At 39.9% G+C, this 22,164-nt stretch overlaps 2 protein-coding genes across 5 annotated transcripts in view; one reads left to right on the forward strand and one right to left on the reverse strand.

Moving 5' to 3' along the window:
- The window catches only part of wdr61 (WD repeat domain 61), a 7,036-nt gene extending 5,729 nt beyond the window's left edge, over positions 1-1,307 (reverse strand). The window contains exons 1-4 of one of the 4 annotated variants that reach the window (XM_027000774.2): positions 1,264-1,307; positions 844-934; positions 649-676; positions 350-455 (exon numbers count right to left, since the gene is read on the reverse strand). In XM_027000774.2, coding sequence (XP_026856575.1) covers positions 350-455; positions 649-676; positions 844-855 — 146 coding nt within the window. In that variant the 5' untranslated portion in view covers positions 856-934; positions 1,264-1,307. Of the gene's footprint in view, positions 1-349; positions 456-648; positions 677-843; positions 935-1,245 lie in introns of all 4 variants that reach the window. The other 3 variants (XM_027000791.2, XM_027000796.2, XM_027000782.2) reach the window with 3 other exon arrangements.
- Positions 1,308-9,970: 8,663 nt separating this feature from the next.
- Positions 9,971-20,929, forward strand: crabp1a (cellular retinoic acid binding protein 1a). Its single transcript, XM_027000975.2, has 4 exons — positions 9,971-10,295; positions 12,385-12,563; positions 17,805-17,918; positions 20,569-20,929. Exons 1-4 carry the CDS (start codon positions 10,223-10,225, stop codon positions 20,617-20,619), a joined length of 417 nt encoding a protein of 138 aa, XP_026856776.1. The 5' UTR covers positions 9,971-10,222; the 3' UTR covers positions 20,620-20,929.
- Positions 20,930-22,164: the final 1,235 nt, after the last annotated feature.

The raw sequence follows: 22,164 nt of genomic DNA on the forward strand, positions 1-22,164 counted from the left end.
AGCCAAATGTATTCTAGCACAAGATGAGACGTATGTGAAAGTGAATCAGCAATACAGGCACTGTTCACACAAGAATAGACTTAAGAATACGAGACAGCAATGTGAGGGCTATTGGGACTGATAAGTACCCCTTGGTTCAAACAGCAGGTCATGCATATATGACAATCTTCAATCAGAGTTTGATATTTGAGGCCTATGCTCATGTGGAAATAAAAACTATGGCAGATGTGACAACTAGTGGGCCTGCTCAAAGACTCATGTCACTTCAGATGTTTATACATGTAAAATGGTTAGCAATGAAGGCATGCCATAAATCATACACACTACCACAACCTGCAAAGATAACTACCATTTCCACACTTTCACTGTGTCATCCAGAGAACCTGTGACAATCGTCTCTGATCCATCCTTTGCACTCTTCTCCCATGCTGCTGTCCATATGGCATCATCATGAGCTGCAGAAACAGAGAAAGTCAGTGGAACACAGAAGTACAACAGGATGTTTATAGGAAACGTAAGCAATTAAGAAACAGTACAACTGTACACAATAGGAATAATAATACCACAATATTACATGATATTAGGTGTTGTCTTACGATTCAATGATATAGTTATGTCTGTTTTACTTAGATAACTAACATCACTTACCATGCTCCTGCTTGAACAGTATGCTGTACTAAATTGACAAGAAAGATGTTAATAAGATGTAAGAAACAATATTGGAAGCAACATAAAACACACTGAAGTTCTGGTTAATTACTATCTAGACAGGTAGCAAACGGTTTTAACAATCATTGAAAATTACAAGATGTCTTTGGGAGCCATCATCAGGTTAGTAGCTACCTGAGTGCTCATAGTTTGCTGTAGACTCTTGATATGCTCTCCGTCTTAAGTAGTTCGGTTTCATGAAAACAACTGCTGTCGAAACACGAAGCTATAGTATGAAAAACAATCGATCAACTCATTTCGGAACTTGCATACCTTACAGTACATAACTAACTAGCCAGTTACGTCTTTGTAACCCAAACTACATCTAGCTTTTAGCTATCCCAGCTAACTGGTTTCACTTTACACTGTTAGCTACATCAGTCAATAAAAACAAGTGCAAAATGTAACCAGCTAATGCTAGCAAATGCCCAGTTACATTGGAGCAGAAAAACATCCCATCTCCTTTCCCTAACTATAGTAAAAACAAATCTAGCTAGCTAGCTAGCTAATAAAAATAGTTAATAAAACTGTCCGTACAGTCAGAAATGAACATACCGTTTTCCTCAACAGCAAGCCGCCATGACAACTACGCCCAATGCATTATGGGTTGGTAAAATACATTACAAATAGGGGTAAATCAAATGTTTATTTAAAGGTAAATAATAAATACAGTGGAAATAAAAAAGTATAAATATAAAGTAAAATTGTATTCCTTATATATGTTTTTCCGTTCACTTACACTAGACTGACGTATTTAGAATTTCATGCCTGAGGCCAAAAATGAGAACAGCAAAAGTTTCTTACTCATTTTCGGCAGTTTCGCAAGTGTACAAATCAATTATCAATGTCTATTATAAAGTGAAAAAAACATAAAGAAGGTTTTAAAAGTAATAAATTGTAATTGTAACTCCCTTCCCCTTTGTAAGGGCTCTTGCAGTATTCAAAAACATGTATTATTACTTCAAACTTTTTAGATAGTTAATTTGGAAAACTATAACATATTATATACCACTGTAAACCCCTATGTATTACTACCTAATGGTTACTTGAATTTGTGAAATGCATCAACATCCACTTTCTCCTCCAATAAGCTTCCATATCAGGCTGCTCATTTTTAACATCCATGAAATGTACATTTATGGCATTTGGCAGACGCTTTTCTTCAGAATGAAGTAAAAAGTGCTTTGTCATTTACTCATAGAATACATCCTAGCCAGTACAGTAGGTTAGAGTCTAAGATACCAATGAAACAGAATGCTGTTTAAATTCAGGGATCATTCTCAGACACAATCAGTGCAATAAACAATAAGTACTAGAGTTTAGGTTAGTCAGCAAAGGAGCAGTTAACACCAGTGCAATAAATAATAGCCTACAATAAGTACTAGAGTAGAGTCAGTGGTCATTTAAATATTTCACAAATAGATGCGTCTTCAGTCTGTGCTTGAAGACTGCAAAGGACTCTGCTGTTCGGACAGCAAGCAGAAGTTTGCTCCACCATCTAGGAGCCAGGACAGAGAATAGTCTCGATGCTTGTCTTCCATGGGACTTGAAGCATGGTATTTGAAGTAGAGACATACTTTAGGTTCAAAGTACTCGAGGTACGGATCAGACTTTGACCCTTGACATAATATATGGAGGTTGGCTGGTTGGCTTTGTAGGCAAATATCAAGGTTTTAAATCTGATGCGGGCAGCTAATGGAAGCCAATGAAGGGAGCGCAGCAGTGGAGTGACGTATAAATGTGTGAAATCCTTAACTATGCATTTAAATGTTTAGAGAATTTTGCACATTGTGCAATGATATCACAGGGTCTGAAAAGCTTTAGGCTACTCTAATAATATTCTATGTGAAATCTAATAAAATTCTATATAAGGAATTTCCTCATTCTGAAAGGCCTGTGTGACTATTGCATGATGCCTAGTGTGACGCATGGTTCAGGCAGCATCCATATGGTGTGTTTATGTTTAGTTTCACAGGGGCAGTCTGAATCTCAGCATCCTTCTTTCAGTGTTCCAAGGGCCAGTAAAAGAGGTGGGAGAGTAGCATGCATTTTTCACAGCATGATATGTCTTACACAACATTGTTTTGGGAAATACAGCACTTTTGAATATCTTGTTATTAAGCTTTGGAGCAAACACACTTCTAATGATTATCCTATATCACCTACGTAGACACCATCCACATGTCCTTGATTAATTTGGTGCTCTGTTAAAAATAATGAATGACAATGACCACATTTTACTTACTGCTAATTTTAATATCCATCTTGACAAGCCAGCAGATCCTATTACTTGTGATTTCACATGCTGTTAAATTCCTTTGAGCTCATGCAACATATAATCAGTCCTACACATAAAGCATGCTCATACTTTACACTTAGTTACCATGGTACTTGAAAGTTTGTGAACCCTTTAGAAGTTTCTTTATTTCTGCATACATTTGATCCCACACATCATATTGTCACACAAGTCCTAAATATAGATAAAGAAACCCAAATTAAGCAAATGAGAAAAATATTAGCCTCTCCTTTATTGCAAAAAACAAATGATCCAATATTACATATTGTAATTGGCAAAAGTAAGTCAACCTTTGCTTTTAGTATCTGGTATGACCCACTTGTGCACCAGTAGCAGCAACTAAATATTTCCTCTAGTTCTTGATTAGCTCATTCCTCCATACTAATCAGTTTCAACTCAATTATGTTGGTGGGTTTCCTCCTATGAACTGCTTGCTTCAGGTCCTTCCACAACATTTCTAGTGGATTTAGGTCAGGACTTTGAATTGGCCATTCTAAAACTTTAACTTTACTCTTCCTTAACCATTCTTTGGTAGTATGATCTGTGTGCTTAGGGTAATTGCTTTGCTGCATGACCCACATTCTCTTGAGATTAAGCTCATGAACAAATGGCCTGCCATTTTCCTATTGCCTGATATAATGCAGAGTTCATTGTTCCCTTAATGATGGCAAGCCGTCCTAGCCCAGGTGTAGCCAAATGGGCCCAAACCATGACACTACACTACTGTATTTCACAGAAAGGATGATGTTTTTATGATGGAATGCAGCATTCTCTCTAAACATAACACTTCTCATTTAAACCAAAAGAGATCCATTTTGGTCTCATTCACAAAACATTGCTGTAATAGCCTCTGGCTTGTGCAGGTTATATTTAGCAAGCTACAGGCAGGCAACAACATTCTTTTGCAAGAGCAGCAGCTTTCTCCATGCAATTTTGCCATGCACACCATTGTTGTTCAGTGTTCTCTGGATGGTGGACTCATTAACCTTAGCTAATATGAGAAAGTCCTTTAGTTGCTGAGAAGTTACCTTGGGTTATTTTATGACGTAGTGGACTATAACACATCTTCCTCCATTTGTATACAGTCTGTCTTGACTGTGGATTAGTGGAGTCCAAAAACTTTAGAGATGGTAATATAAACTTTTCCAGCCTGATCAGCATCAACAACTCTTTTTTTTTTTATTATTATTTTTTTATTCATACCATAATACACTTCCAAAAATGTGTTGTGAAAATTCGACTTTTCTGGATCCCTGTTCTTTAAATAAAAAGACACCTGACGGGCATCCCATTGATTGACAACACCTGACTCAAATTTCATCTTCAAGTTATCTGCTAATCCTAATTGTTCACATACTTTGACCACTCACAGATATGTAACATTGGATAATTTCCTTAATAAATAGTAATTTTGCCTCATTTGTTTGATTTGATTCTCTTTGTTTAGTACTTGTGTGATGTGTTTTAGGTCAAATTTATGTAGAAATATAGAAACTTCTAAAGGCATCACAAACATTCAAGCCCCACTGTATATCCCTTGGGGTAGAGGGCATGGTGTCAAATATACTTGATGTAGGACTTGCAGACCATTTCTGTTTTTTCTTTACATTCTAAGTGCTTGCCTGTTTTAAAACTCCTAAGAAAACTGTTATAGGGCATTACATTTCAGATGATTTGGTGACATGTTTCTCTAATGTTTTTAGCTCGCTACCTACTATTAAGTCCATAACTGGTAACAGACTGGTAGACAGCTTTATATTAAGTCTAAATGTACAATGTGGCATGTACAAATGGTATAGCACCTCTGTCAAACAAACAGAGGCATAATACTTCTAAAAGTCCATAGAAAAACTCCTTAATCAGGTTAAAGAGAGACTGAAGGAAAGCAGAATGAAAATGGAGACAGACTAAGCCCACTTTTCACTTTTTTTTTTTATATCTGCAAACTAAACTGAACCTGCAGATCAGAAATGTGATAGCATCTTATTTCTCAAGCTTGACTGATAGCTACCGAAATAATCCTAAATTCCTGTTTATTACAATTGTCAAGCTCATTAACCACTCACCTCATATGTCATTAGAACTTTCTAATGACAATGGCAATAAAATCTTCTCCATTAGGAATAGCATTATAGAAGATCAAGAGCCACCCACTGAACCTACTAGGTCACAGTGCATCAGAATGCACCTTATCTGAATTCTCAGAAAAAGCGCTTGCATTATTAAACACTACTAGCTGACACCATACCAACAAAAGTTCTTCAAAGAAGCCTTAAGTGCACTATCAAAAGACACTGTTAATATTGTCAAACTGTCACTTAAACAAGGAATCTGTCCACAGTCTCAAAACAGCAGTTATCAGGTCTCTTCTAAAGACAAATAAATTAGACCCCGCTAACCTCAATAATTACACACTAATCTCTAATATTCCATTTTTAGGAAAGGTTATTGTGAAGGTGGTCTCTCTTCAACTATATGTGATCTTCAGTCTGGCTTTAGAGCCCCATCACAGCACAGAATCTGCAAATACCAAAGTCCTGAATGGTCTTAGACAAAACCATAACACCGGTAACCTGTCTATACTAATTCTTCTTGATCTCAGTGCTACATTTGATACAGTAGACCATAGTATACTGCTAGACTGTCTAAGTGTCTGGGTCTGCCTAAATGGTATTGCTTTGAACTGGTTCCAGTCATATATGACCAGTCAAGAGTACTATGCCACACTCAGAGAAAGTACACCTAAATGCTATGTGCTATTCTGTGGTGTCCCCCAGGGCTCAATTTTAGGGCCAGCACCCTTTAATCTTTATATGCTTCCTTTGGCCACAGTCATCAATAAATATAATATTTCCTTCTACCAGTATGCAGACAACACACAATTATATATGAGCCCTTGCAACAAAAACATACATGTCCATTTACTGTTTTTTGTTTTTTTTTGCATTACACAATACAAAAACTATAATATAAAGCATTATTGCAAGTTTTATTTTTAAATGCCCGCATGAATGAAGTAAGGTAAGTCTAAATAAGGCATATTTTGAATTTAAATAGAATTTTAATGTAAAGGTTGTACAAAACCAATAACAATTAATTGTTTATACAAAAAGGGGAAGTGGCTGATATTTGGTTTTTAGTTGTAAGGGCTCATATGTCCCTAACCAATGACCCCCAGGGTTTCACTGACTTGATTTTTAACTGTGTAAATGATTTCAAGTGAAAACTCAATGAAACTCAATGATGTCAAAACCGAAATTTTCATCTTCAGGAATGGTTGTGAGGGCACTGATGTAGTAACCTATCTTGAGTCCTTATCAGTTAAAGCCCTGCACTATACACCAAAAACTTAGGTGTCACATTGGACTATGACCTTTTTAAACAACATGTTAGAAGTTTTAAATATTATGTTAGTAATGTCTCCCAAAGACCATTCTATCATCTACCAATAGTGAAAAACAGTTGCATGCATTTGTATCTTTGTGTCTCGACTACTGTAATGCTTGCAGGTATCCCTAATAATATTATTTTAAGCCTGCAGAGGGTATAAAATCCAGCAGCCAGAGTTCTAGTACGCAGAAAGTTGAGAGATCATATCACACCCATCCTTAAATAATTGCACTGGCCATCTGTATCATCTAGTATTGGCTTTAAAATATTGTGGCTTACTTTGAAGTATTTATATGGTCTTACCCCTCTATACCTCAGCAGTATGATCATGAGGCAAACATCCTCAAGGGCCCTCAGATGAGTGGATAAAAACATGTTTGATGGTGCCCACCACCCAACTAAAGAGTTCCGAGGCTGCCTTTTGATGCCAAACTCTGGAATTCTCTCCCAGATGACCTGAGGGCCCTTGATGACTTAAACACTTTCAAGAAAAAAGTTAAGAGTTCTCTATTTCATAAGGCCTTGAGTGAAGCTGTTCAACCTCATCTGTACTTCTACCATACTCTTTTTAACTTCGCACGTTGGTTTTCAATGCAGCTGCACTTTTATTTCCTGGAAGGGCAGAAATGTATTTTTAAATTGTCTTTAAATTAGCTTATTTACTTTAAATGATTCATTCCTTTAATGTCTCTTTTCATTTTTCACTGTATTCATTAAATATGATTTTCTTTTTTAAATTGAATTTTGGCAAATACCTTCTTGAGATCTCAGGATGTAACAGACTACAGGATGTCATAAGTGTTATTATTCCTCTTTATTTTTTTTTTAAAGCACTTTGTAAACTGCTTGAGAAAGTGATATACAAAAATGTTTTTATTATAATAAATTAATGCAGGGCGGCAAATACAAACAGATCACTGAAGAATCAAACGTTAGCAAATGCAGGTGACTCCTTGAGAATGAAGTAGGCTGAAATGTAAAGGAAGACAAACATTCTTAGATTCGATTAGTGTTCGATCTGCTAGTAAGAAAACACAATCTTAGGTGTGGAAGAGAAACTGTCATGGAACTATAAAGGAATAGAAATAGTCTTAGATATGTGAAGTAAGAGAAACACTTTTATTTGTGTTTTTTTTGCTTGTTTTATTTGTGAGCCTGAATATGAATTGACTTTCGTTTTCAGTTCTTTCAGTGGCAATAGCATGAACAGTGCGTTTGACAGGCCCAGAGAGTGTCCGGTGTCCTTTTGTGCCTCCACTGTGATTGCTTCTTTTTTCTTTTGCTTCATGAAAGTGTAAATGTCACAGCCAGTTGATGTCAAAATTCATATTTTGTAACCCTGTACTTCGTTAAAAATGGCCATTTTGGTATTACATAGATTGAGTCAAAGTATATATTGTTTAGTGCATGAAATCTGTTGATAGAAACCTGTAGGGCATATGTTTAGATTTATATTCTTACTTTGGTTATTTTTGATTTAGAGGATGTTTGACTGATGGCAGCTGCTCTTTGAGGTCCTGGAGAAAGGACATATTTTTTATTTAATTATCCAAGTTGTAAATCATTTCTCAAATAATTACTACAGAATTAAGGTCAACATGATAGTTTTACTTTCAGCATTAAAAAGTAATATAGGGCCTATCGCCTCCCTGCCATCTGCTGTCTTTCCCCCATTCGTAACATTGTTATTTTGCAATCTGTATTGTTTCATCCTTATTAGCTGCTTTAAACACAGGAAAGATTTTTAAGAGCTTTAAGTGCCACTTAGCTTTTTCTTGGAAAGGCAAGTTGTTATGGCAGAGCACCTCTTTAAGGTCCACTGAGCATCAACTTATCTGCAATGACTCTTTGAGGGGGAAAGACAGGCTGCACCCCTACCCGCCAAGCTAAACTAAGCATGTTTTGTTTGTTTAATGTTATTATTTTATGTGTTTCTTTGTGGTCAGAAAAATTAACTAGTGCAGAGTATTTTGCAAGACATTTCAAAAACCTTTAGAGAGAATATATGGATTGATTAATATTTTTTCTCTGTCCTAAAATCCTGTGGCAGGACCTTTTTGCTTGGAGGGAAACACTATGACAGTGTTATAAGTCGTGTCACACCTCTGTGCCCTCCTAGGTTGAGCACAGCTTTGCAGACCAGGATCCCAGTAAGTCCCAGGCACAGCAATGCTCATGTATACACACGCATAAATGCACACGCACACATGCACACACACACACACACACACACACACACAAACACACACACACACACACACACACACACACACACACATACACATACACATACACACAGAGAGAGAGAGGGAGGGAGAGAGAGAGAGAGAGAGAGAGAGAGAGAGAGAGAGAGAGAGAGAGAGAGAGAGAGGGGAGGAAGCACTAAAAGCTTATTTGAAAGGACAAAGCCTTAAACCCTGCACTCGGACTATCAAATTGTGAAGCATAGTTTCAAATTTAGATTTAATTTTGTCTCAGAAAAGAAACAGATTCCAACAGTTTCCAACAGCTAAAGGGGGAGAGAGGGATTTATAGGAGGCTTTAGCAAATCCTCTCCCTCTAGTGGTCCATTGGGGTTCAGAATAATCTGTTTTTCGTTTATCTATATTCCACCTCATGTGCATCTTTTGGTCCACATTCCATTTAAATGTTCACTTCAAATCACCGTATTTCCTCATTTTTAGATATAATAAAACATCTTTAATGTAGGGTGAAAGAAGTTAGGAGGAAGAGAAAAAATATCTATATATTAAAAAAAAAATCCCAAATCAAAGGAAACATGTTAAGGACAGCCATATTTCTGTTGCTGCTAATGACACGACACTGTCATTCATTCCTAAGCAGCAGCCGGCTCTGCCTTCAAAGACTCCCATCACAGTGCTGTATCTAAGGAACTAATGGAGGATGGATACTGCTGGACAGACTAGTGTCTGCTGAAGCCTGGGCCATGACAGTCCAGCAGCCCCACAGCACCATCTGCTGCTGTCAAGACAATGGCAGTACAGAGAAGCAGTAAACAAAGCAAAAAACCACCCTATAAAAACAAGCCATTTCCAATGTCACAAACAGGTAACATTTAAAAAACACTGTATGACAAAAGCACTCAAGCAAACAAATAAATAAATTAACAAAAAATGCATGTCTTTTTAGGGGAATATTAATTAAAGAAAGTCAGGAGGTCCATACATTTCTGTCTGGATAGTCCTGACAGGGGGGTTATGAGGGCATAAGCTTGTACTGTGTCAGCTGCTGGCTGATGCAGGAACAGGTTGCATAAGGCTGGAGCTTGACCGATAGAGCCGAGCTGCCGGGGGTGGGGACCGAGGAGGCAGACTGAAGACCCTGTCTGGAGTTAGTGGTGCAGCCAGATAGAGAGAGGGAGGGAGAGGGGGAGAGAGCAGAGGGACACACACAGACACAGGCAGGGAAAGAAACACACACACACAGAACAGAGACATAGATACAGATACTGGGACAGACAGACAGGGCACAAGATAGATAGATAGATAGATAGATAGATAGATAGATAGATAGATAGATAGATAGATAGATAGATAGATAGATAGATAGATAGATAGATAGATAGATAGATAGATAGATAGATAGATAGATAGATAGATAGATAGATAGATAGATAGATAAAGAAAGAGAATAATTGTGTAGTGAACAAGGAAGCCAGTTGAAGCAGGAGAGGGAGGGTTGAGATAGGGAGGGGAGGGTAAAAAGAGAGTGAAGGAGAGAGAGAAGAGGAGCAGAGCAGCAGAGGAGGGAGAGTAAGAGAGTCGAGTGTGTTGCACGTCCTTCCCTTGGCCAAACCTGTCGGAGAAAATGCATCCTAACTTTGCAGGAACCTGGAAGATGAAGAGCAGTGAGAATTTCGATGAACTTCTGAAAGCCCTGGGTAAGGCTACAATTTCTCTATTCCTTCCTCCCTAGGAAGTCTCTCATTTTATCATTCTTGATGGTCCCCTCTTTTCACCTTCTCCCATTCAGCATGACGTTCACATGATCTGAAAACAGCCATCATAGTTCAAGACCAAATTTGCATCATATGTTATTGGACTGCCTTAGGTACACAACAGGACAGAAGTCCATGCATTGTACTTCATCACACCTCTGAGTGGTTCGAGTCTCTGCAGCTTGTGTTTCAGCTGGAATAGGCATGCTGTTGTAAAGTAGAAGGGAAGGCAACGTATAGGGGACTAATTTTTCATGTATAGTGTTAAATTGGACCACGGTGGTGCGGAGGGACGTCTCCCAGCTGGAGTTCTCCAGCAGGTCTTCCTTTTTGTGTGTGTTATCCTCCACGCCCCTTTAATTGAGCTGGCTCCGTTCAACTCAGCAGTGCAGACCCCACAGGACAGGCTGTGCAAACTAGGTCACTTATTTGCTGGAGTTTCTCATAACTGACTGACGATCAGGCCTCGTTATTATCGCTCAGTGCAACAGCACGCTTTGTGACTCTGTACTGATATGTGACTTTTACGCTGCGCAGGTGCAAGGGAGTGCATGTTAATGACCCCTTGCGAAACTAAAGTCACAGAGACAGTAACAGTCAGACAAAAGCCATCTCATAGTAGGCTGAACAAAACCCCAGCAGCCTGGAGTGCCAAACATAGGGTCTGCTGTAATGTAGATTTCATCCACAGCGACTGACAAGCACAATCAGCTCCTAACATTCAGAATGCAGCAGTACCCTAGTGTGAAGCTGTTGGGACATGATGAACATGATGAACCCGAGGCACGGCAGTGAGGAGAGGAGCATCTCAGTTGTGGCCCCGCAGGAGCTCATACCATGCTGGATTGAATTACTCTTCATGATCAAATCAGATCGGGATCGCAGCCAGAATGTTTACGTCCAGCAAGCTGATAGGGGAGACTAGCTATTGTTCTAGTTTGTTCTTTTTGTGTGCAAACTAATGGGAGCTGCAGAACTGCTGAAGAACTTTCTCTGCAGTGTTTTCATATCAGTGGGGCAGATCATTGGAGATTAGATCAGGCCCGAGGAGATCGGGCACAGATGGGGTGGGTCCGAAGGCGAAACAGTGCGGGGGCAGTTACCCGCAGCTTTTACATTTTCTCATCGCTCTTCCACAGAAATCAGAAATCTTACTACAGTAAGCCTGTAGCAAGTTTGAATTCTGATCCTCAGATCTGTCATCAGCTTGATGGCCAGAGGCGTCCAGCTGATCCAGCTGATCTTATCACAATTATTGCAGTGTCTTCTCTTCCAGCTTAATGAGCTGATATTGAGGCAGTAATTTATTACACAGGGCAGTAGTTTACTACAGAGGGCCGCCAGGGCAGTTGTTTACTACAGAGGACTCTGGTCTAGAGTTGGGAACAGATACAGAACCAGAGCTTGAACAGACTGCAGGTACCTGAATTATGCAGGTTGAATGCAGGCTGAATGCAGTTTCAAGAATGCAGGTTCTTTGTTTTTATCAGCAGAACATTCTGATGATTTGCTGCTTTCCTGGTTTAGCTTCTGCACCTATAGAGCCCTGCTGCAGTCCCTCTTTATATTGTATATTGGTTGTGTTGCATTGTGAGTGCTTGTGGAGCCTGCATTACCAGAATTCCTTAGCTTGCACATCAGCGACACTACAGTTCACTAGTGACTCTGTCTTGCATCAGCCATATTAAAACAAAACTTCCTACTGGAGCCTGTTTATGCAGACTAAGAATTAAGTTCCATTACCCCTGCGGGTTAAGATAACTTTCAGCAAAGTTGAGTGAGAACAGTTCATTTCTATGAATGCCTGTCTGCTGCCACATAGTACACTCTCACACTCTTATATTACAACATTGTGTTCCCAACACTGAGCTGTCCATGTTTCACCAGAAAACGTTGTGGATAGCAGCAGGAGAGGGGAGGGATTTTCAGAAAAGATCCTGCTTTGCATTGCTTTCAGATGCCCAAGGGTTGGGTGGGGGTGGTTGTCTGGGAAGCAGACCTTGTTATGATGCCCCGCACTGTGCCATCCCAGGCGTGAATGCCATGCTGCGGAAGGTGGCAGGGGCAGCAGCCGCCAAGCCCCACGTGGAGATCCGCCAGGACGGAGAGCAGTTCTACATCAAGACCTCCACCTCTGTGCGCACCACAGAGATCAACTTTCACATCGGAGAGGAGTTTGACGAGGAGACCGTAGATGGAAGGAAGTGTAAGGTATGCGATGCAGACAGGGCCTGTATCGACCATGACTGGGGCGAATGTAATACAGCAGCAACACAAAATTACATGAGAAGCATACAAGAATGCGATGGAGGAAGATACAGGAGAAGCTACAGCCCCTGATGTGAAAATTCTATTTAAATTCCATGTTACAATCTATTTCCCCTTTTTCCAGTTATCACACTTGATTAAACGTTTGTTTGAGCTCACGGTTTACCCTTACCAACTGTAACAATGTTAAACAGATAATTATTACCAATGACACATTAACTTAGAACAGACAATCAGTATCTCTGCAAAACAGGAAGGGCAGTATGGTAAGACAAAGTATATTGGAGGACACTAACACACCTTCTTCCGCAGGTTGCCTAAAATATTAACATGACCGTTGTTAACTGAGATAAAGATCACTTCCAATGGGGAGGTGAAACTGAATCTGGCGTGAGAGAGCTAGATGAGATTTCTCTCTCACAGCTTGAGCTCTTGGCGTGGCTCGACTGTTGAAACCTCCTTGTGTAATATTTATGTCAAGCGTCACCAGGGAGTCTTCTCTGCACACACCGAAAATTCACAGGGCCAAGTATTGAGCTGTTCTAATTCATATATTTCTCATTAAATGGATTTTATGTTAAGTTACTAATGAGGAGAAAGAGGCCGATCAACCTCATCGATTCATGGAGGCCATTCTGTAAATAAGCAGTGCAGGTGGCAACATCTTACTTTCATAATCTCTTGATGGACAGAATGTTAAACATCTGGTTGTTCTACAAGCACACACCTCATTAAGCCAGGATCATTAGGTCCTGCCCAGGATACAACAGCTAACCTCTGGAGCATTACGATCATTACGATCCACAATGTGATGCACAAGATTTAAAGACTAGGCAGATGTCTCAGAGCCAGACTTAACAAATTAACTTCAGCTCAACATAATTAATTTATTTCCTGCCTTAAAGCCCAAGTTGAGTCCCTAGTGTGGGCCAGTATCAGTGTTGTAATATGATATTAGTCATTTCAAGACTACAATTAAAAGCACAAGGACACAATAAGACTTAGCAGCACAAGGGAACTAGCAATTATCTTTGATGACTTATTTTAGGGAAATAAATAATCTCTGCATACACAATTTAGGAGGATAGGTCAATGTGATTCAAAGCTGGATCAGGTCAATGTGAATTCAACTTCATGAATCAGACCAATGTCACTTTAACACTATGGATCATGCCAATGTGAATTCAACACTATGAATCAGGCCAACATGACTTCAACAGTATGGATCAGGCCAATGTCAATTCAACACTATGGATCAGGCCAATATGAATTCGGCATTATGGGTCAGGCCTATGTCAATTCAACACTATTGTAAAGGAGACTATATTATATTTTTAATCAGTCCCCTTACATATATGCTTATAAGCAGATTCAGGATTTAAAGGCTGCGGCTAGAAGCTCAGAGCAAAAGATGCTGTGACACCTTCCCCATACAGCTATTTCCTGCAGAACCAGATGCAATCTTCACTGGAGCAGAGTAAATTCAACTAATGCTATGTGTATAACTGAATGTAAATGTGTAACTGAAATGTTGTTTGTTTCTTGTTTATCGTCTGATATGTATTAAGCCTTGAGCTTATACTATGTCTCAATGAAGCAGAGTATCATTAACAAAGGGAACACGATGCCATATCAACATGGTGCCATATGAACACTGTTAAAGTTACATAAGAAAGAACGTTTTTAAAAGGGCCCATATGTTTTATATATTTTAACTTTTACAAAAGTTGTTCTATCTTATAAAATACAACTATAGCTTATTATGTAATATGGACACATTTTATGTAAAAGACATTAAGATTAATGTCTTTTAAAGTCTTATCTAACCCATGGCATCAATCTTGTCTCATAAAGCATAAACCCAAGGTCCCTGGTTCTCTCTGCAGAACTGTGAAGGCACTTGCCAAAGCAGGGTTATATTTCGCTGACATTTATGGATTTTCATTGACATTTCCATGTATAGTTTTTCTGAAGGAGAAAAAAAGCTTCTAGAGATCTGGCATGCAATCATATGCAATCTTGTGGAAATGAGAGTTCAAGCTCTCATCTCTGGAAGAGAAAGAGTGAAGGAAAAAGAGAATGGTCTGGAGAGAGACAGATAGAATGTGGGAAACACACACCTCCTGAAAAAGAAAAAGGACTTCCCTCAGTTTTCTGTTTTGTGGAAGTTACTTTTAGAGCCTTTGTGTGGCTCTATCTACAGACATAGATATGTGTAGCTATCTCTCTTTCTTAATAAAGATTTTTTTTTTTTCTGCTTAACACTTTGTTTTCTGCTATAGTCTGCTAATCTGTAGTGTGTACTAATACATTTGCATTTTCAGCATTTGGTACAAGCTCTTATACAGAGCAACATCCATATTTATCAGTATGACAGTATGTGTACTTCCTGGAAATTGAACCTATGACATTGGCATTGCTAGTACCTTGCTCCACCTGCTCTACCAGGTGAAGACAATGCATCTCTGCCGACCCTCTCTGATCATCCCTGATCTAGTCAAAACAAAAGTGATTCGACAAGGGTAAGTAGTTTACACAGAGGGGAAGTGAGAGAGACAAGAGGGGTGGAGAGATTCAAGCCTTCTAGCCCAGAAACCCGGCTGAGATTGCTGCCACTGGATTAAAAGAACTACGTAACCTGGGGATTTGGGGATGGGAGGGGTGTATTCTCCCTTAGTGGCAACAGCAGACAGACTCAGTTGAAGCTAACTGTGTGTATTGCACAGGGGCAGCAGTAATAATTACACTACCCATATGAGTTTCTGTGTGTGTTTGTGTGTACACTTTTGTCTCACTTTTATCTCGGGATTTAGAGACAGAAGCAGGTGGCAGGCAGGCAGCTGTGTCTGATGCTAATGTTGTTTTACAATGGCATAGCCATCCTGGCAGACACTGAATATAGCTAGTGGTTCAAACACAGATGTACTGATCAGTGTCTCTGCTGCCAGTCTGAACATATATGAGTCCAAATTCAGCCATACCAGAAGCATACATAAAATTCACTCCCATACCATAATCTTTAAGTGGTAGTTGATAGAGGTCTTTAAGTACAGTCCGGGCAGTTAAAGAGCTCTGTAAGCACAATTGGGGCAGTTTGAAAAGCAGCTGCAGTCCTATTGTCTTTCCCGTTAGCAGGGAGAGCATCAGATCATTGAGGGTGGATTTTGACAAATGATGCCTTTTGCCTGGCTAGTTGCTATAGAGACACTCTTTAGAAATGTTCACCTGCGACAGTGTAGGAGAGGAAAAACAACTTTCTAGAACCAGGTTATCTATGTCAGAGAGTGAGCGGGCCAAACATCGCAAACCGTGGTATTAAGCCTCATTATCACTGCTTAAGTATGTGGTAGTTATGGGTAACCAGCATCTTTGGCACATTATGTGGAATATATGTGTCTGTGTCTGTGTTAGTCATGACTGTGGCTTGGTTTTACTGATTATCTGTCAGACTTGCTGTTCACCCAGTATATGCCTGCGACAAGGGGTGGAGGGCAAAGAGTGAAATGGGGGAGAGAGAGAGAGAGAGATAGAGAAAGAGAGAGAGAGAGAAAGAGAGTATAGTTAGGTTAAACAAGCAGAACCACTGGTTTCTCTCAGTGTCTGATATTAGAAAAATATATTCAACAATATTGCTGTTTTACTTTTATATCAAATAATTCAAATAATTTAGTAAATAATTTAAATCACTGATTAATGACTGTAGGACCTCTCAAAATCATAAGAAGGTGAGAAATCTGAACTCATTAACTTTAAGTAATTGTAGCAAAAAGCCTTTTTTGCAGAATAGAACTGCAGCTTGTATTGTCATTATAAGGTAAAGAGACCTTTCCTTGCTTTATATGCATAGCTACAATATCCTTTTGGAAACAAAGCCAGCAGACGTTCCATTCAGTTCGCTCCTGAAGAATTATATTGAGATAGAAAGGAAGGGAGAGAGAGAGAGAGAGAGAGAGAGAGAGAGAGAGAGAGAGAGAGAGAGAGAGAGAGAGAGAGAGAGAGAGAGAGAGAGAGAGAGAGAGAGAGGGATATCTGAGAAAGTTTAGGTTCTCTTCATTTTTCTCTCTCTCTCTGGTCTTGCATGCTCCCTGATCTCCTCTGCACCTTTGATATGGTGATTATCATTACAGTCTCAGACTGCATCTGTGTAATGTGCTCTCTACTGGGTCTCACTTCAAACAGTTGCAGAGGAAAAGTGTAAAGCTAGGGTAATACTTTGTTCAAAGAGTTCTAGAGAAAAGTGAGGTAGCATGAGTCATAGGAGTGGAGCGCAACGAACAAGTTTAACTGGCATATAGGGGCTGAGACATCTGCTTGGAGTAGCTTAAAGAGCCACCATATGGGTTTTTATTAAGAGTGAGAGAGAAAAAGTGAGAGGGGATGTTTATGAATAGGGGGACAGAGAAATACTAAATATTATATTATAGAACACACACACACACATACATACATACATATATATATATATATATATATATATATATATATATATATATATATATATATCCGCAGCATGGCAGAGTTTCCTGAAGCGTTGATTCTTTTATAGATACAGAAGATGATTTACCATTGACTGGATTTGGGGGCTTGCTTCAGGGCCTGTGAAGATCACAGCATTTGAGGCCTAGTAGGGTGTCCCAGACAGATTCATTTGAACAGGATTTAGGATAGAACTGTATAAGTGAGTAGGACTTACTTCTTAAGATGCTTGAGAAAAGATAGGGAGGTTCTGATGAGTCCAAGAGCTTCCACAAACCCTTATGAAATAAAACTCTTTATTTTTCCATGAGAACATTTTAGCCTAAACCTTTCACCATTCAGTAAATTGTATTTACAATGCAACATAAACTTACCCAAAACCATTTTATTATGCAATAGTATGTTTTGCATTATTTTTTCCCAAGTTGCAGAGACATTGTAGTCTGTGTATATAATTAGACTGACAGCATCTAACAGGAAATGATAGATAACTTCTGAAAATGACCTGTCATCTGACACTCTCTGTTGCTTTCTGTCTCCCTGCAGCCCAGGCACAGACACCCTCATCCATCACACACAGTCTTTATTGCGTTTATGACCACCGATCTCTGTGTCAACTGTGAACTAAATAGTGGACCTCCTGGAGGTCCACCCATGTAAATGACTCTCTGTGTGATGATGTTCCCACATGGTCCTCCTCCTCTGCAGAGTCTGGCCACCTGGGAAACAGAGAATAAGATCTACTGCAAGCAGACGCTGGTGGATGGTGATGGGCCAAAGACGTACTGGTCCAGAGAGCTGCAGGGGGAGGAGCTCATTCTGGTGAGAGCTCACAAAGGACTATGACCTGGACATGGCAGAATCTAGGCTGGAGTGTCAAAATCATGGAGAAAGCCCTCAGTGATTGTACAAGTAATCTGCAGATACACATTTACTTACTATAGCAGACAGTGCGAGAGTGAAAGACAGAGAGAGAGAGAGGTGAGAGCTTTCATTCTTGTCTTTAGTCACCTTCAAAGCTTTAAACTTCAAACTAATTTTGCTAAGGAATTCTGTTTATGATTTAATTTTTTTATTCTCAACATATTTGCAATCAGGTGATTGTCATAATGGAATTTTGGAACTAAGTAGAAGTAGAATAATTAACTCAGTGGCCCCAGTGAGAAAGCAGACATGACCCATAGCCAGTGCCCTGAATGAGCTCCCAGAACCAGGCAGAGGGCTAGAGAGCATTTTAAACAGCTCCACCCTATATCACATCCTAGTGCCATGAGAGTTGGGGTTGCAACTCCTCAGCAACCTTTTTATGAACCTCCACCTAGCCCTAGAAATAAGCAATCCTTCCTATTCAGCCATTGTCCCACAAGCCAAAGATAACACTGGGAAGTGCAGATGGAGCACCAGTTAAGCAGCATGTGTTAACAGTCTTCACTGAGTTACAAGCATGTCTAAAGTCTGTTATGTTTATGGTTTTCAAACAAAGGCTATCCCTAGCCCATTTAACTTGAATGTATTATGTGATGTAAGAGCATTCATTCTGTACAGGAAGATTTAAAGCTGTACTATGTAAGATTTAGGGAATTGATGGCCAATCAGGTGGAAATATGTAATCACACGTTCATTGCTTTGAGCACAGGTGAAGATGGCAGAGGATGACATGGTTTGCAATTCCAGTGTCTCCATATTCAGTGACATCTCTCTCCTTCCATTAACTAACTTTCAGCTCTGTACAGATCAGCACTGTGAGCCACACCCCCCTCCCCCTAACATTACCCGGTAACCAGCCCATCCAGTCGGACCTTCTTTATGAGCCTGTGTGAGTGTGACATTAATATGTAAAGAAGTCTGGCGTGTTCCGAAAAAACTCCTGGCAAATTTGACCCGACAGCTCTGACTTTCAAATGAATATTTAATGTTTTACAGGGTGACTCACCGGAGCAAAATGATACTATATTTTAGCAGATATTTTTTTTCTCCTTGACTCAGTAATGCAACTTCCATCAATTTTAACAAACAAATCTTTCGTAGTGCAGCTTTAAACAATTTATCTGCCACTGAAGCTAAAAAAGGTGTAATTGAGGGTGTACATTCTATATTAACTTCACTATTAATTAATTTTTTTTTTTATGAATCAGGAAAGAGAATTATGGATTTTTTTTTCAGTTGACTGGCAATAAAAGTAGCACATGAGAGAGAGTGAATGACAGAGGGAGTGTTTGTGTGAGAGAGCGAGTGAGAGAGAGGGAGAGAGAGAGACAGTGAGAGAGAGAGAGAGAGAGAGAGAGAGAGAGAGAGAGAGAGAGAGAGAGAGAGAGAGAGTATTGAAGGAACCCTCTAACTCCTTGATGCATCCAAAGGTAATGGATCAGATCAACCAGGGAACAATATGGCTGAGCTCTGTGCGGCCCATGAGAGAGGCAGTTTTTTGCCCTTTGGCCACTGGTCACATGCACATGCAGATGGACATGCACACATGTTCAAACACAATTTTGCTCACACTGTTTATACTTTTGTCAAACTAACCTTGTTATACCACTGTCCTACAATTGAAATTACAACCAGGCAAATCGCAATGTAGTTAAACCAGACAGAAATACACCAGACAAGTATATTTCAAATGCTCAGAAAAAAACATCAACTTGGATATAGAATCGATCATTTAAAAAAAATAATAAAATTACCATATTTCAAATCCCTGTCTCACCAGTCAGGGCATTTATAGAGGATATAAAACTGTTGTCTTTCAACCATTTGGAGTGCTATAGTAGAAAACTATGAATTTCCATTCATAATTCTCTGTCTAAAAAAATATATATTTTTTTTAAATTAAAAATAAAATAATAATAAAATTTTCTTAATATTCAATATGGCTAAGCCTGAAAACTGACAGTAGTTCTATTAGCCTCAAACCAAGAGTGTATTCTGGAATGCTCCTAAGAAGCCAATCCAAATGACCCTGATCATCTGGGCACTCCTCCTTCATGGGAATGGACCACAGCTCAGCTATAAAATGCAGAGAAAGGATGACGGAGAAAAGCAACTAAGTAGCCTGATAATGATTGTCTGTGGTGTGTAACAAACAATCTAGTGCACATTTCCATAAGACAGCCATGGTTCATTAAATTTTCTTCACGCATGATAGAATATTAAATCTTATCTCTGTGTCTGATACTTTTAAAACTGCAAACCACACCATGATAGAAGTGTTTTAGGCTCTAGTTTCACAGGAACTCTGCATGTGATAGTCTATAAATTTACTGCATTGGTGTCAGTGACTATTTTGTACGAATTTGTTGATGCCTGAACTAGCACTCTTTTAAAAGGGTCATATTTCTAGTAATGCAGAAGAATGCGTTTATAACAGTAATTCATCGGTTAGCCTATGTTCTATTTATTCACCGAGTTCAACTGTGTAGCCTGAAATTGAGATCCAAACGTAACTTATGGTGTTTTGATTTTTCATCTCCTTCAGACATTTGGTGCGGATGACGTGGTGTGCACGCGGATCTACGTGAGGGAATGATGTTGCTCGGACTGGATACGTCGGCATCAGTCAGTTATAAAGCACCATGGCAACCACGTGGGCCAAACACCCCACTATTATACCTATGTAAAACCGTACATCTCCTTCAGTGTGATGTGTGATCTGAGCAAAAACACGCACTTTAACTACATCATTCAACTGGCCATTTGTGTACATGAAGTTCTGCCTAACTGTGATTCTGTGCTAAACCTATACGTAGACGCGCATCATTTGTGCATACTTTGACTTTAAACACGTATTTTATTGGTATTGCATAAAAATGAATAAAATTCAAGAATCGTGGTCTGAACAGTGTGCAATTTGTCACCGGTAGTAAAGCACCGCGTTCTTTCTTTCATTTTTTTTCCACCCGAAAGTTGAAATACCGGCGTCATATTTAACATGTTCCATTATCGATTCAGCGTCTATAGGTTTCACTCTCCTCTGTTAACTGCGTTCTTCGGAAAAGTCCGTCTAGCTGAGACGCTGCATTTTTCAAGCACCGGTTTCTCTCGTGCACCACTAACAATTAGTCACAGTCTCTGCCGCGTCCCAGACAATCCTCCACACGACGGGATTAGAGCGCAGAGGGAGAGAGAGATAAGCAGCAGACGGGTAGGGACACCGCCGCCCTCGCTCGTTTTGGAGGACACAAAACTGGCACGAATGCGATTAGAATGAGAGTGTTCGACACGGTCGGCGAAACCTATTATCAACGTTTTCCCCTTTGCAGATCGCTTATTCGTTCTCTGATTTAGAAACGTTTTGAACCAGGCGGATTCCATGCGAGACAAAACCGAGAACAACTCATGAAAGGGACTCGCGGAGTCGTTGAGGTCAAGACGAGACCTTTAGGTGCGAGAAAAGGCGCCATCCATTGCCAAGCGGTCTGACAAGAAAATATGGTCTGTGGTAGAAACCCTGACCGTGAGGTTCACCACTGTCAAGAACATGAAATAGTATGTGCCTAAACTTGTCAGAGAAGGTGATCCATGTTGACAGCTATGGAGTGTTTTGAAAATGGCAATGAAAGCAAGTGTGTGTGTGTGTGTGTGAGAGAGAGAGAGAGAGAGAGAGAGAGAGAGAGAGAGAGAGAGAGAGAGAGAGAGAGAGAGAGACCGTCCTGTGTTGATGCATAAGTTTATAGACACCTGATGTGTTCTTGGTACCAAACATGTTCCTGATACTACACATTACGAAGTGCTGAAGCTGTTCGTGAAGCAGATACTGATCATAAGTGTGGGAGCTCGGTGTGTGGCAAGAGCTGCGGCAGGAGTGAGATCAAAACAGCCGAGAGCGAGACGCCTCCGCTCTGAACCTCAACACAGGAAGAGGCAGGAGCCCCGTCCGTGTTTCCCACTCCCAGCACATCACACTCGGCTAAGTGCCCACCGGAAAACCAGAGCCCGAACATCCCCAAGAAAAGCCAAGAAATCCCACGAATATCCTCCAAGCACCAAGCATGCCTGCTCTGACCTCAGCTCCTCTCCCCAGCCCCTCTGTCTATCCCTGCTGGGTTTTTCAGGAGAAAAGGGAGGCTAAATG

Source organism: Electrophorus electricus, chromosome 2 (assembly GCF_013358815.1).
Source record: "Electrophorus electricus isolate fEleEle1 chromosome 2, fEleEle1.pri, whole genome shotgun sequence".
NCBI lineage: Eukaryota > Metazoa > Chordata > Actinopteri > Gymnotiformes > Gymnotidae > Electrophorus > Electrophorus electricus.